Consider the following 14,307-nt stretch of genomic DNA (forward strand, 5'->3'; position numbering starts at 1 on the left):
TGGCCAGTGCTCACTGGGCTGCCTGGAGCAGGGTGCTGGAGGCTCTCCATCACCATGGGTCCTTAAATCAAAGCTCGATGCCGCTGCCAAAGAGACAGGCGGGCTGATCAAAATGAGCCCTTTCAGGCCTTAAAAATCCATGACTCCATTAATTAATTACTAACGATGATCCGTCTCAGCCTTGCGCCTGCCAGCTTGCTATTTTTAACTCCGTATTTCCAACCCCACGTGTTAAAAAAATCATGAGTCAGGCCTCAAAAAAAAAAAAAAACTTACGGTGTCGGGCTGAAAAGCTCCCCTTTTCCCCATGTCCCTGCTGGGCTCTTTCTCCGGCACTTTGCGGTTTCCCAGCCTGGCACTGGGTTTGCCAGGGCGAGGAGAGGAGCCTCGCATCCCCGTCCGTCCGTGCTGGTGTCGCTCCCCGCGCCTGGCACACAGATGGCCCTTATTAAAAAGCAAAATGAGTCTTTCACCCTCTTGTGGCAAACTTCAGAGCCTCGGATCAGCTGCACGAGCCTGAATTAATTAACGGCGGATTGTTCCTATTCTGCTAATTATGCTGAAATATGCATTAAACGCTGGAAATTAACATGGGCCGCACAAAAAAAAGTTATTTAGGGCTGCGACAAACAAGCGCGGGCGGGCGCCCGGTGCGAGCGCTGCTCTACCCAGGGAGGTGGATAGCGGTGGGGGCTGCCATGGGATTAGGAAAATCCCCCCCGAGGACGTGTGTGATGCCCCTCGGAGCAGCCTGCCCAGGTTTGGTGGCCCCTGGGGACATGGCCAGGCACTGTCCCAATGCAGCACGAGGGGAAACTGAGGCAGCGGTGGGCGAGCGCCTGGGGAGACACCGGAGCGCCACGTCCCAGCCCGCAGCGCCCACCCACCGGGCTGCATTGCCTCCCATAATTAAGTACTATCAACAATCGCATATTAATTAATTTAATATCCATTATTATTCATTAACAGAGTAATTAAATCCTTCCCGTAATTAACGCACCACCCAGCAGAGCGGTCTGGCGGCACGGCCCCCTCGCACCGGTGGGGAGGGCGGCGCTGGGAGTGGGGAAGGAGTCGAGCGCGGCCACCCTGCTGCGCCCCAGTGCCTCCCAGTGCCTCCCAGTGCCCCCCAGTGCTGCTGGTGGCCGGACCGGTGGCGCGTTTGGAATCGGAGCCCGGCGGTGGCGGCGGGAGGGAAAGGCACTTCTCGAAAGCAAGGGCCTCACATGACATTTATTTTTATTTTATTATAAAAAAATACAGAATCCAAATTAGGTGGTGATCCGGTTACCATCAGCACGACGTCGAGGACGAAAGCGGCGTGGCTAAGGACGAAGCTAGGCGGGACGGAGACCAACACGCAAAACCAGCGCCGACAGCGGGCTGCCCCCAAGGGAAAAAACCGACCCAAGCAACCCCCCCCCAGCCCTCACCCAACCCTCGCCTCTGCTCAGAGCTCCCTGCAAGTGTTGCTGCCTCACTTTGCTTTTAACTCTCTCACAGTCGCTGTACACAATATAGATATTTATATATATAATCTATATATATATAAAACACAGACCGAAGGCCAGGTTTTGCCGTCGCCACTCCCCTGCGAGCCTGGCGGTGCTGGAGCGGTGCCCGGGCACGGCCCCCGGCTCCCCCCTCACCCCCCGGGGTACCGGTGCCAGGAGAACCACGATGCTTCCGCTCGCCTTCGAGAACCACGACCTGGTCAAGACACGGGGGGACGGGGACGGGGACAGGACGGGGGGGGGGCGGTGGCGGGGAATGCGTTTTGTTTTTTTTTTTTAATCATCGTTTTGTCATTTTCTTTTCTTTTTTTTTTTTTCTTTTTTTTTTGGATGGTTGAGATGAGCTTATTGCGAGATTTCAGCGTCCTAGTCTAAAAAATAAAAATAATCAAATAAAAATAAAATAAACCCTTCCATAAAATTCATTCTCAACAATACATAAAAAAACGCTCACAGTATAGCGCCTGCCGGCTGTATTTACAGAGCGGAGCGGCCCCCGGGCCCCCGCGGAGAAAAGAGACGGGGCTGGAAAAGGTCCGTGGAAAGGGCTCGGCACGGGCAAAACCGGTGTCCCGGGGCCACCACCCCCGGCGTGAGCCCCCCGGGGGGGGGGGACAGTCCTGGATTTAAGGCGAGGAGGGGCCGGGCCCCTCTCTGGTTCATCTCCCACCCCCTGCGCTTTGGGGCCGATGGGTTTTTTTCCGTGGTTTTCTTTTGGATGTGAATAAAGAAGAGGAGAACAAGCCAAAGCCCGGCGCAGCCGTGGCCCCGGTGCCAGCCCCGCACAGAGCAGGGGGGACAATCATGGGGGGGTCCCCTGTCCGCCCCCCACGGCCAATGCAGGGGAGAAGCCTGCACGGCCACGAGCACCTGGGAGGCGGCGAGGAGGACGGGGTGCAGACCCAAAAAGCTGCTCCATCCTGGCGCTGGGGGGGAATCCAGCCCCCGGGGGGGCACAGGCGGTGCTTGGGCTGACACGGAGGGGATGCAGCACCGGGGGGGGGGGCAGCGGTCGGCCCTGCTCCAGCCCCAGATCCAGCCGAACACCCGAGGGGGCTGCTGGTGCCATCCGGGACCCCCAGGGCTCCCCATGGGTGCTGCCACTTCGCTGCTGGCGGAGATGCCCCGCGGGGACGGACGTGACATCCACGGTGCGAGCCATGGGGAGGGGTCACCCCAGGGGGCTCACAGCTCGGGGACCCCCCCAGCGGCCTCGTGTCCATCTGGGTCCCCCATCCCCGTGCGCTGCGACGTCCTGCTGCAGGAGGGGTGGCCTGGCTGGGAAGGAGTCCGTGCCCGCAGAGCCATCGGCACCGTGGTGGCGTCCGTCTCGCCGTGCCGGGCGAAGGCAGCGTGCCACGGCCACCGCGGCCCCCCTGGAGAGAGGGGCTCAGCGCCAGGGACCCCCCCCGTGCGGTTCAGTCTGACACGGGGAAGCCTGGACTGAAACAGAGCCAACCAAAATAAAAATCTTTTTTTTTTTTAAAAAAAAAAAAAAAAAATCTGAAAAAAAAAAAAAAATCAAAAATCAGGACTCTATATTTGGTCTAGAAATGTAAAAAGCAACATCCTACGGGGGAGCCGGAGCCGAGCGAGCTGCAGGGAAGGGAGCCCTCGAGGCGCGCGCGCGCGGGCAGGATCCGTCCCGGTTCCACCGCCGCCGGTGCGGGACCGCTCCCCCGGCGCGCTGCACTGCTGCGGGGGGCTCCGGGGGGCTCCTGGCCGGCAGCACAGCCCCGCTCCGTCCCGCACCTCGCCCCGCAGCGCTAGGAGGCCAGCAGCGTCCAGAAGACCGGCACCACCACGAGCGCGGCGTGCGGCACCCTGAGGCTGCAGCACGAGTTGTTGCTGGTGAAGATGGGCTCCGGGGACTCGTAGAGGGAATCGTCTGCGGGAGAAGACGAGGAGAAGGGAGGTGTGAGATGGCTGAGCCCACCCCCCGGGGGCACGGCGGGCGATGCTCGGCACCCCCGCTGGTGCCTGGCACCCCAGGGTGGTGCCAGGCAGCGCCTGGGCCCCGTTCCCTGCCCAACCTCCCCGGCTGCTCGGACGCCAGCAGGGCTGGATCCGTCCCAGCTGCGTGACACCAGCCCGGCAATCCGGCACCGCGCCGGGTGGCAGAGCAGCGCGTGGCCAGAAAAGAAGTTAAATTATGGCTAACGCTGTTAGCGCGTTCCCCGGGCTCTGCTCTCTCGTGTTTATCACCGGATTAAGGATTTTTTTTTTACAGAGCCAGAGCCAGGAAAAGCAGCGCCTGCCCCTGCCCCTTCCTCCTGTCCCCATCCTGCAGGGTCCTCGCGTGGGGTCACCCAGGACCCCTCTCATCCAGGGCTGGGTGCTTGCAGATGCAAAAGGTCCCAGGGTCTGGAGTGGATCCCCTGGGGGCCCGGTGTCCCCCCCCCCGAGCAGTGCCTGTGCCACGGCCGCACAAAGGCAGCCCTTCGCCTCTGCAAGGCACCCACATAATAAAATCCCGATATTATTAAAATACTGAAAAAAAATTATATCAGGAGAGATTTTTTCCCCCATTATGCCCTAGTCCTGAACAAAACAGAATGATTTTTTACAGATGGTTTCATTATATTGGGTTTTATTTTAAAGCCATGCAAATAAAAAAAAAGAAAGACATCCTTTTAAATGGTGACATTTCACAGGCACTCAGCCCTTCCCCAGGGAGAGCTGCTGCCATTTGCTAATTACACGTTAACAGGAGAAGAAAATTATTAATTTGTTTTTTTAAATGGCTGAGTTATTTGATTCTGAAAAGTAGCCACTGTGCAGAGATTATTATTTTTTTTTCCCCTTTCTGAAACCCAGCGGCAGGCGGCAGCCGCCCAGGCGAGGCGCTCGCCCTGCGCCAGCCGTGGCTCCGGGCACGGACCCCGCAGAGGAGCTTTTTGGGCAGGATGGGGGCACCCCCGAGCCCCAGGACACCAGCAGGGTTTGTCCCCCCGGTGCTCACAGCCCCCTGCACCTCGGTGATTCAAAAGTGCCACCCTGGGGACACCGGGGGTCACCCGAGACCTGGCGTGCCATGGGGACGGGATGCAGCCATAGGGGTCTGCGTTGCCCCAAAGCTCCTGCCCCAAACCTCCCTTCCCTTAAAGCCACTTTTATGCAACCAAGTCCCACAGAAACCAGAGGTCCCCCCTCACCCACACCTGAAAGCAGCAGCCCCCAGGGGCCAGCAGCCCACCCCGCAGGGCAGCTGCCCCCCGCGGCCCCCTCCCCACGGCCCCGTGGCGCTCACTTACTCGTCGGCCGAACGTAAACCTTCAGCTTGAGGCAGGGCCTGTCCACCATGTTCGGGGGAGAAGCGGCTGTGGGGAAGCACAAAGGGGAGACAGAAGTGGTCCCGTTAGCGAGGCAGCAGCTCGGACCCCACAGCCCCCCATAGGGACAAGCAGGGACCCCGGACCCTTTATAGCAGGAGGGCTGGGGCTGGCCCTGCCCTGCTCCAGGGCAGCCCAGTGAAGGGCATTTACTGGTCCCAGTGCACTGGCAGCGATCAGCAGCAAATATTCGGGCTGCCTCCAGCAGCTCCGTGGGCTCTCATGTGGGATTAATGCCTTGCAGAACACGAGGGCAGGGATGGGAAGAGCAGAGGAAGGGGCGAGGGCTCGGTGTCGGTGTCACCGTCACCACCAGGGAAGCCCCAGGTTTCATGGTGGCACCCCAGGGTGCTGGCGGTGATGCTCTGCCCCCACCCACAGCCCCAAACCCCTGGGATGGGAATGGGGTCGGGGCTCCAGGTCTGCAATGCCCAGCCCCATGGCACGGCCGGGGTGATTCCAGCTGATGTGTGCCACAGGAGCCCCCTGCCCAAAGCCCACTCCCCACTGGTGGCTCTCTGGTGGCCTCTGTCCTGTCCCCCCCGTGCCACCAAGGAGGGTGAGAGCGGGGGCAGGTCTGCATGGCTCTCCCTCGCAGGCAAAACGAGGCTAAAGGCAGAGCAAAACTAATACTCGATGGGAGAGACAAAGGGAGTAATTGCAATAATTATCTTGGTGAAAGTCCCCTCGCAATATTAGAAAATGTGATTTTTTATATATGTGTTTTTATAGGAATTTAATTTTCTTTTTTCCTTTTTTTTTTTTTTTTTTGAATTAAAGAAGGGAAGAGCGCGTTACTCGCAATAAAGTTTAATTTCATCTGGAAGAAGGGGGAATTGGGATGTGGCTCGTGCCAGAGCTGGCAGCAAGGGGCCACCCTGCTTGGCACGCGCGGCTCCGGGCACACCAGCTCTGGGGGGGGACACGGCGGGCTCTGGGGACCCCAAAACGAGCAGCAACACCAGTACCACATCCCCACTGATGGAGCGGGGTCCGGACAGCGGTGCCGGAGCGCCCGTTACTTCTTATCCTCTCCTTTTCCTCCCTCGTGCAGCGCCCTGGAGGGAACACGACTGCCGAAATTCGGGAAGGTCACGGCGCCGGCGCCTGGCACCGTGCACGGAGCCCGCGGTGCCCACCCCCGTCCCCAGGGCCAGCGCACGACCTTGGCCCAGCGCAGGAGCACGGCCCCGTCCCCGTGCCCGCGAGGTTAATGGCATTCCGATCCGCGGGCGCGAGGAGGAGGTAATTTCTTTTCTTTCATGTCTGCTAAATACGGTTCCTCAAAGAGGCATAATTTCTAATGTTCCGCATGACATGAATCCTAACCGGTTTAGCAATGATCAGCTTCACCATTTACTTCTGTGTAATCTCTCCCTAACGACATTAAAAATAAAAAAAAAAAAAAAAAAAATAAAAAATAAAATGGGGCTGGGGCGGGGGGGGGGGGGAAGAGAGAGTTGTAGCTGCCGTTATTTCGCGAGTGACATTTTACAGGGGGAGAGAGCGAGGGGGGAAAATGGTAATTTAATATAGATAAAAGGAACAAATTAAGTGGGCTGAAAACAGATGCTTTAGGAAAAAGGGGGAGAAATAATAAGGGAGATAAGCAGGCCGGGCAGCTCCTGAGTGAGGAGAGAGGCGTCCCTGCCTCCCCGTGACACCAGCGGGTGCTGGGGGGTCACGGTTTCTAATTTATTTTTACTTTTTTACCCTTTATTGATCACAAGGCTCCCAGCGCCCGATCCGAGCCCATTAGCTTATTTTCCCGAGGCTGGAGCAGCTCTCTTCCTCCTCCTCATCCTCATCCTCCTCCTCTTTCTCCTCCTCCTCTACTGCCACCCCTGAGCCTGGCCACACCAGGAATTAAAAGTGGGCCCAATCCTGCCACGTGCCCAGATTTGGGGGGATTTACAGCATTTTGGGCAGCCAGCGTGGCCACTGCTCCCCTTCACTCAGGACACCCGGGGCAGATTTTGGGGGACAGCGTCCAGCCCCCCCACCCCACCCCGGCAGCCCCCCACTCACAGATGTAGTAGTACTCGTGGCCGGGCCGGAACTCGAAGCCCAGCGAGAAGGGGGTGAAAAGCTGGAACTTTTCGGAAAACTTGAGGGGCCCGTTGGGGGAGTCGGGGCGGTTGCACTCCCAGCGCTTGAAGCCCTTCTGCCGGTGGTCGCAGGACGCGTGCCCCTCGTAGTTGACCATGTAGAGGACGTAGCGCTCCATGCGCTCGGCGGGCAGCGGCTCCTCGTAGTGCGGGCAGTAGATGTCCAGGTAGTCGTTGATGCTCACCTCCACCGTGTAGTCCCCGCGGTGGAACCTGCGGCACAGCCGGTGTTAGCACCCTGCATCCCCCCCCACCAAAAAAGCTCCGCGGGGCCTGATCCTGCCCGGCCCCGCACCCCCTCCCCAACCTCATCACCCCGGTCCCCCCCCCTCCCCAGCATCGACCTCAGGAGATTAAACCCGGAGCCTCGGTGTTGTGGGATTAATAAACGGGTGATACTCGGTACCGAGGAGCAAAAAAAAAAATAAATCATTATTCACCGCGATAAGCATCAGCCCTTTTGGTATTAGTGCCGATGCGCGCCGCAATCCCGTTGTAATTTGCGTTTTTGGCACTGATTATCGGAGAGATTAAGGGATTAGCGGATCCGAAGAGGGCCCTGCATGCGGTGGCTCCCACCCCACAGCAGCACCCGGCCCCTGCCCCTGGCACCCTGGGCCCCCCCCGGCCCAACCCTACACCCCCCCCCAGGAGCCAACCTGGTGCTTCTCCTTTATCCCCCGCCTTGTGATGAGTTTTCTCTGCTAATTAACTTGAGGCTCCTGCAGCACCACTCCCCCCAACACCACATGTCCCATATGTGTCCCACGTTGTGCCCCCCCACACTAATCCTGCCCACTGCCACCCCCAGTGCTCCCCAAAACCACCTGGGCTGAGGCTGGCTCAAACTCATCACAAAGATGCCCCAAACACACCGACGACGCTGAGCACCCCCCAAATCACCACCGGTGCCCAAAAAGGCACCCCAAAAGGGACGGGGGGGGGCAGGACGGGGATTTTGGTCCTTGAGCCCTGCCGAAGGAGCCGGGCGGCGACGCGGAGCCGCCATCCAGCTCATTACCTGCCTCATAAGCACTCTGATCACACAGGGACAGGCGCTAATTAAGGAGAAGGGCTTTGCTCGCTCTCCTTCCCTCTCCTTTTCCGAGTCGGTTGTGCCAACCCTGCCCCTGGCAAGGTAACATTTTAAAATGTAAAATTAATACAAAGGGCCGCGATTTACTGGGAAACAATTTCAAACGCACACAAAACAATAAAAAAAAAAAAATAAAAAGCTCTCCTCTCTTCCTTTTATTTAAAAAAAAATTATTTATTTTAATGATTGTTATTAAAAGCCAAGCTAAGGCGATTGTAACAGAAGGGCCCACGCTTATCAGGGGAATAATAATAATAATTATATTTTTGGGAAAAAAAATCAGCCAACTCCAAGGGCTTTTGCCGGACTGACAAATTGCTGAATTAAAGCTGATTAGCTGTGATAAATGGCACGGACGGGGCTGGGCGCTCCCGGGGCCAGGGGAGGGCTCTGCCTTTGCGGGGGGAGCGGAGGAGCCCAGCCCCAGCACGGTGCCCCCCCAGCTCCTGTCCCACCACCCTGGGGGCTTCTTGGGTTGGGGACAAGGACAGGACACTGCGGGTGTGTGGGAGGGAGGGGGTAGCAGGAGCGAAATCCTAGCCCCCCAGCCTGATGGCACCGGGACGGTGTCCCCCCCCCAGCCAGAAGTCTGCTCAGCCTGGTGCTTTTAGGGCCAGAGGCATGAAGTCACAGGTAAAGCTACGGAAATGTTTTATGGAGCGGGCGATGGGATGTGGGGAGAAGGTGATGGGATGCAGGGACAGAGGGGTGGGATGTGGGGACAGGGCGATGGCACATGGGAACGTGCCAGTGTGGGGACAGGGCTGGGGACAGGACGGGCAGGGCACGTCCCCATCCATCCCCGTGCACCCCAGGTTCGGGGTGACTTCGTCTCGGACCCGTCCCAGCTTTTCATTGCCAGCAAAGCTTTACTGGTGCCCCCGATCCCCCCCCCGGCTGCTTCCCCACCCCGTAAATCCCGGGCGCGCTCCCTGGCTGGGGTCTGCTGGCGGGAGCTCCCGCGGAGCCAGACACGGAGCGGCGCGCACGCACGGAGCCGTCTGTTAATTTGTTATCGTTTAAGGCATTCGGTCCGCGAAATGTCAACAGCATTTTAAAAACCCGCCACCTGGAAAGCGCGCTGTCGCCCCGTGTAATACCCGCAGCAGGGCTGCCAGGCCGCGCTAATTAAAATGAGTGGGATTTGAACTGTCTAAACGAGGCACATCGCTAATTCGTCTGCTTCGAAATATATATATATATAAAAAAAAAAGCAGATCTTGGCCAGGCTGGGCTGAGCCGGGCAGTTTTGGTGCGTTCTCTGGTGGGCTGCATGTGCCTGGCCCGGCACCCGCTCGTGGTGCTGAGCTGCCATGGGCCAGCTGTAAGGTAAAACATTAGAAAAAATAAAATAGAAATAAAGTTAAAATGGTGAAATGCTGCAGCCCGGTGGGAGGGGACGCGATGGCTCCCCGGGGAGTTTTGGGGCACGGGCATCCCATCTGCAGTGGGGCTGACGAGGTCACGCCGAATGAAAACCTCCCCGGTGAGCACATCCTGCCATAATCCTGGGAATTTTGGACATGGCATTGGCCCAGACCCTCCACACAATGCTGGGACCCCACAAAACCACTGTGGCCAGAGCTGCAGGAAGCAGCACCACGTCCCCGTGCTCAGCACCCACCCGCACCAGGGGCTGGTTTGTGGGATCTGCGCCTCCAGAGCTGCGCGCATCCGGCACAGGCCCCGCGCCACGTGTAGGATTTCACCATTTACCGGTGCCCGCCTTGGTGCTGGAACCGGGTGGGGGCTGGTTTGGGGCCGTGGGGGCCCGGAGCTCGCCCAGCGCCCAAGGGTTAACGCGGGAGCCTTCCTTCTCCCTGACAGAGATGAATGGAGCGGCCTCGGCGCTCACCCCGGTGGGATGCTGCGCTTGACAATCGACTCCGCGCGGCTTTCAGCTCTGTCAGCTACCATTAGGGCTGGGATCCCGGCTAATTGGGTGCTTCATTAGGGGCATTCGTTACCGTTAGCGCTGCCTGACAGCCCGGCAGCTCTGCGGGGCAGGGGACGGGGCTGCCCCAATCCCACAGCCCCCAGCTCGAGGGACCCTTCCCCGGGGGATCTGCACATGGGGGTGGCTCCGGGGGGCACCGGGGGAGTCCTCGGGGTGCCCCAGCGCCTGCCCGGTGCCACCGCCCTGCCCTCGCTCCCCATCCACGTCCCTGGCCGTTAATTGAGAACTTTCCCGGCCCTCGCTGCCTCTCCTTTTGCATGACAAGAGCGGAAATCCATTGGAGTGAAATTGCCTGGAATAAAACATCAGGAACCAAGCGGCCCCACTGCCCCCCGCCGGGTCCCCGCGCGGTGCTGGCCAAGGACAGGGCAGCACTGGGGGCCGTGGGGGCTCCTTCCCCAGATTTTCCTTCTCAGACATTCACTGGGGAGGAAGAAAAGCCTTCCAAGAGCCCACCCGATGACAAAGCTGCTTTAGGGAGACGTCACGCCAACCCTCGCTCTCTACTTTTCTTTTTTTAAGGCTTTTTCTGCAACCCGATGGAACCAGGGGGCGGCTGCGCCCCAGCTGAATCCCACACCCAGGCCCAACAACCCCATGGCTAACGGGGCCAAGTCCAGGCAGGGCTCTTCCAGGAGGCGCCCCTGGCTCCCCCCAGCCCCAAGGTGCCACCCTGGGGTGAAGCCAGGGCTGGGCAGGGACCTGCGGGTCCCCTCCACGCACAGGGTGGCACCGGTGTGGCTGTGCCAAGGATTTCACTCCGGCAGGACCGGCCCCGTCCTGCCACGGCTCTCAGCACCCCACCTGCGAGCCATTTCTGCCAGCGGGGAGGTTGAATCCTTCCCGTCCCTATTTGCCGAGGCAGCACACGCGCTCTCCGGCTTGCTCTCATTTTTTGTGTGTGTGTTTTTTTTTTTTTTTTTTTTTTTTTTTTATCTCATCTAAATTCACATCCCGGTGACCCTCGGAGGACGGCGGCCGCGCCCCTCGCATGCCTGCCCCGCAAAACCCTCCAGAAGCGCCCAACACAAAGCTTTGCCACGATTCAGCCGTGCCCAGCGGGCAGTGGTGCTGGGCACCGCAGCACCCAGACCCCATCCCGAGCCCCCCCCCCACAGCCCCTGCCTCAGTTTCCCCTCCAGGCAGCAGCAGCCCCCCCTAAAAGCCCCCAAGGAGCGCAGCAGCCTTGTGCACCGACAAAGGGCATTTGTCTCGTGGTCTGGTTACACCCTGCATGCCCAGCCAGTGTCCCAAGGGTTAAATAATTCAGATTTTTCTTTCCCGAACAGCTTGAAAAGAGATATGATTGCGCTCACTGAAATACGTTGGGGGGGGGGGGGGGGAGATATTATGGATGGAAAAGAGCTATTTAAGCTGAAGAACAGTGTTGGCACATAAACAAATGGGTATAAACTGGCCATGAATAAATTGAGGCTGGAAATTAGAAGGTTTGCAACCATCAGAGGAGCAAGGGGCTGGAACGGGCTCCGGCAGCCGGGCGGGAGGCGACGCGGGGCTCGAGAGTGGGGCTGGGGGGGGGGGCTGGTGCCGGGGGTCCCCAGCTCCTGGGGGTCCCATGGCCCCGGGGCAGCCGGGCACAGAAAATTCTCGTTTCCACCTTCATCTGCTGAAATTCTCCGTCATTCAAATAGTCACAGCGTGATCAGGAGTAATAAGCCTCTTACAGAGCAAAATAAAGCTGAGCAGCCCTCCGTCCCCCCCAAGCCCCCCCGAAAACAGCCCCAGCCCTGCCCGGCGCGCTCTCGCCGTCTTTTTTTTTTTTTTTTAGCACAACCTGATGAAAATGCAAAGCGGCCACCAGCAGCCACCTTCGCCGCCGCCGGCCCCTCTCCCCCCACCAGGGAACGAGCGAAACGCAGCAAAATGCAGTAAAACGGAGCAAAAAAGGCAGCCCCCCGTCCCACGGGGGCCGGCGGGGAATTACTCCCGCGGGAGGAGGCGCGGGCGCGTGACTCCTCTCCGCAGCGCTCGGGCTCTTTTCCATTAATCCTGGTGCTCTGCTGGTTGCTGGCACGTCCGTGGCCGGCAATGGACTTCACGCCGGGAGCGTTTAAGCTAGTTTTCCCGTCTGTTTCTTTTTTCTCCTTGGGCAGCCTGCATTACCATGCCGCGGAGAGGAGCTCCGTCCTGCGCGAAGCCAGATTCAGCGCCCGCATGTGGTGCGGTGCCCGGAGCTGAGGGGGGGCCCTGGGGACGTGGGCTGCATGTTTGTAGAAGAGGCTGGCATGCAGATGAAGCCCCAGCTAGTGCCTGGCACGGTGCTCATCCTGCCCTGTGGGGTGGGGAGCTGGGAGCAGCTTTTGGGGTCCCGTTGCCTGTGCTGGGGACTCAACAGGTGAATGAAGCCGGAGACCACGGCACCAAAATGCCTGCACCCATCTACTCTTGGCCATCCCACCCCGGCACCCCATCAGCTCCCACCCCGTCCTGTGGAGCCAATATTTATTATAAGCACGCCGGTGACGTGTTTTGCATGGCCAGAGAGCCAGGGGAGAGCAGCTGCTCTTTCTTTCTCCCACCTGAGAAAGTTTCTCCAATTCCCCTCTGTTCCCGCGAACACCTCCCCGTGCCCCGCTGCCATGCGCTGCAGAAACGCGACAACCACACCGACACGATGTCCCCAGCCCGGCCGATGATGGCCAGAACAAGACGTGGGGCAGGGCTCCAGAGCCACCCTGCCCTCGGCTCTCCCAGCCCTGCCAGGCAGAGGCGACGAGCCCTCGGCCCCGGCGGGGACGTGCAGCACCGTGCACGCTCCGGCAGCGCGGCGCGGCTCCGGCTGCAGCTCACGGTGCGCCTGTAATGTGGTCTTGAGGGACCCCGCCGTACACACACCACGTAAATTATTTAATTTCTCCAAACTGCTGCACCTTTATAAATCATTAAAAGCTCCTTTTGATCTGTGTTAATGAGGTTTCCTGAGTGTGGTGGCTGGAAACGCACTTCAGCGCCAGATAGCGAATCGGCTAATTAAAAAAATAAAGAAGGAGCACGCGGGAGCGCGGGGAGCGGGAGGAGGGACAGGGACGGGCACCTGTGGGACACGAGGGCTCCCGAACAGCCCCGCAGGGACAGGCAGGTGGTTCGGAGACAGTTTTTCCGTTTTCAGTTATTTTTGTGGACGGGAGGACCCGCACTCAGCTCTCCCCACTTGCTGGCTGAGCACCTCCAACGGTGAGCCACAAGCGCAGGAGCAGGGGCAAGGTGGCAGCCAGCAACATCCACCAGGAACAACCCCAAAAAATGGCAGGGGAGGGATTTGGGTTCATTTTCTATTTTCCAAGCATCTGAGCCCTGAGCCTGTCAGTCGCTGCTCCACTCAGCCAGCCGGGCTGCCAGTGCCACCCTGTGCCCGCTGCCCGCCCAGGGATGGATTTTCCAGGATGGATTTGTTACACCAGAAAAAAGTCCAGGATGGATTTTTTTTGACCTAAGCAGTAATACTGTGAGCTCTGGCCCTCAGCTGGTCTCAGAGCACGTTGGGTGCGTGCAGGTCCCAGCTGCAGCCACCTCTCCCAGAACCTCCCCTGCTCACTAACACCAAGGCCCCACGCCACACATCGCCGGCTGTCCCGTCTCTTTGGGGTCTTTGGGTCTCCCCATGTCCACATGTTGGGGTCCCCCATGGGGCAGGTGTGCAGGGACATGGTGACAACTTTCTGTGGCTGGGGACTTTGGGTGCCACTGGCTTGTCCCAGCCTGCAGGGCACCAGCCCTGGGGACTAAAGCCTGGGGTTGCCCTTTTGCTCACAGCCGATAGCACCGAGTCACAGCCACGGCACTCCAAGGCATGGTCCCTGCTTTTTGGGGGGACCACGGGACACGGGGAGCCCCCTGGGGCCATGCAGAGCTGGGACCAGAGGGAGCTGGCGGGTCGGGCAATGAGAAACCGGCGGAGCCGGCATCAAGCATCACTTCGCCAGCCCTGACAGCTTTAATATCAATATTTATCTCAACTACAAAACTCCGATCCCAGCTACATATTCAGCAGCTCGATTACAGTTATCTGGACTGACGGTGACGGCTCCCATCGACGGGAGGTTACTTTGGGCTTAATGCCGTTTGACAGCCCCGCCGCAGCCCGTGGCCGCGCCGCGTGGCGGGGACGTGGCAGGGGGCTGCGCGCCCGGCTCAGCTCCACGGGGCCGGGGAAATCCCGGTGTGGCCACAGCCTTTGGCCACCAGCACCCTGCCCTCGATCGCCCGCTCCTGCCATGCTCAATGGTGGTCACCAGTTTTGGCTCCTGGGTCAGCCTCTGTCCTCCGGCAGCACCGGTGG

At 59.2% G+C, this 14,307-nt stretch overlaps 1 protein-coding gene across 1 annotated transcript in view; it reads right to left on the reverse strand.

Moving 5' to 3' along the window:
- Positions 1–1,218: 1,218 nt before the first annotated feature.
- EFNA2 (ephrin A2) overlaps positions 1,219–14,307 on the reverse strand; it is a 42,256-nt gene continuing 29,167 nt past the window's right edge. The window contains exons 2-4 of the mRNA XM_084499070.1: positions 6,875–7,167; positions 4,769–4,834; positions 1,219–3,402 (exon numbers count right to left, since the gene is read on the reverse strand). Of these exons, the coding sequence (XP_084355196.1) occupies positions 3,281–3,402; positions 4,769–4,834; positions 6,875–7,167 (481 nt within the window). The 3' untranslated portion in view covers positions 1,219–3,280. The remainder of the gene's footprint in view (positions 3,403–4,768; positions 4,835–6,874; positions 7,168–14,307) is intronic.

This window comes from Aythya ferina (genome assembly GCF_964211825.1).
Source record: "Aythya ferina genome assembly, chromosome: 26".
In the NCBI taxonomy this organism is placed as follows: domain Eukaryota; kingdom Metazoa; phylum Chordata; class Aves; order Anseriformes; family Anatidae; genus Aythya; species Aythya ferina.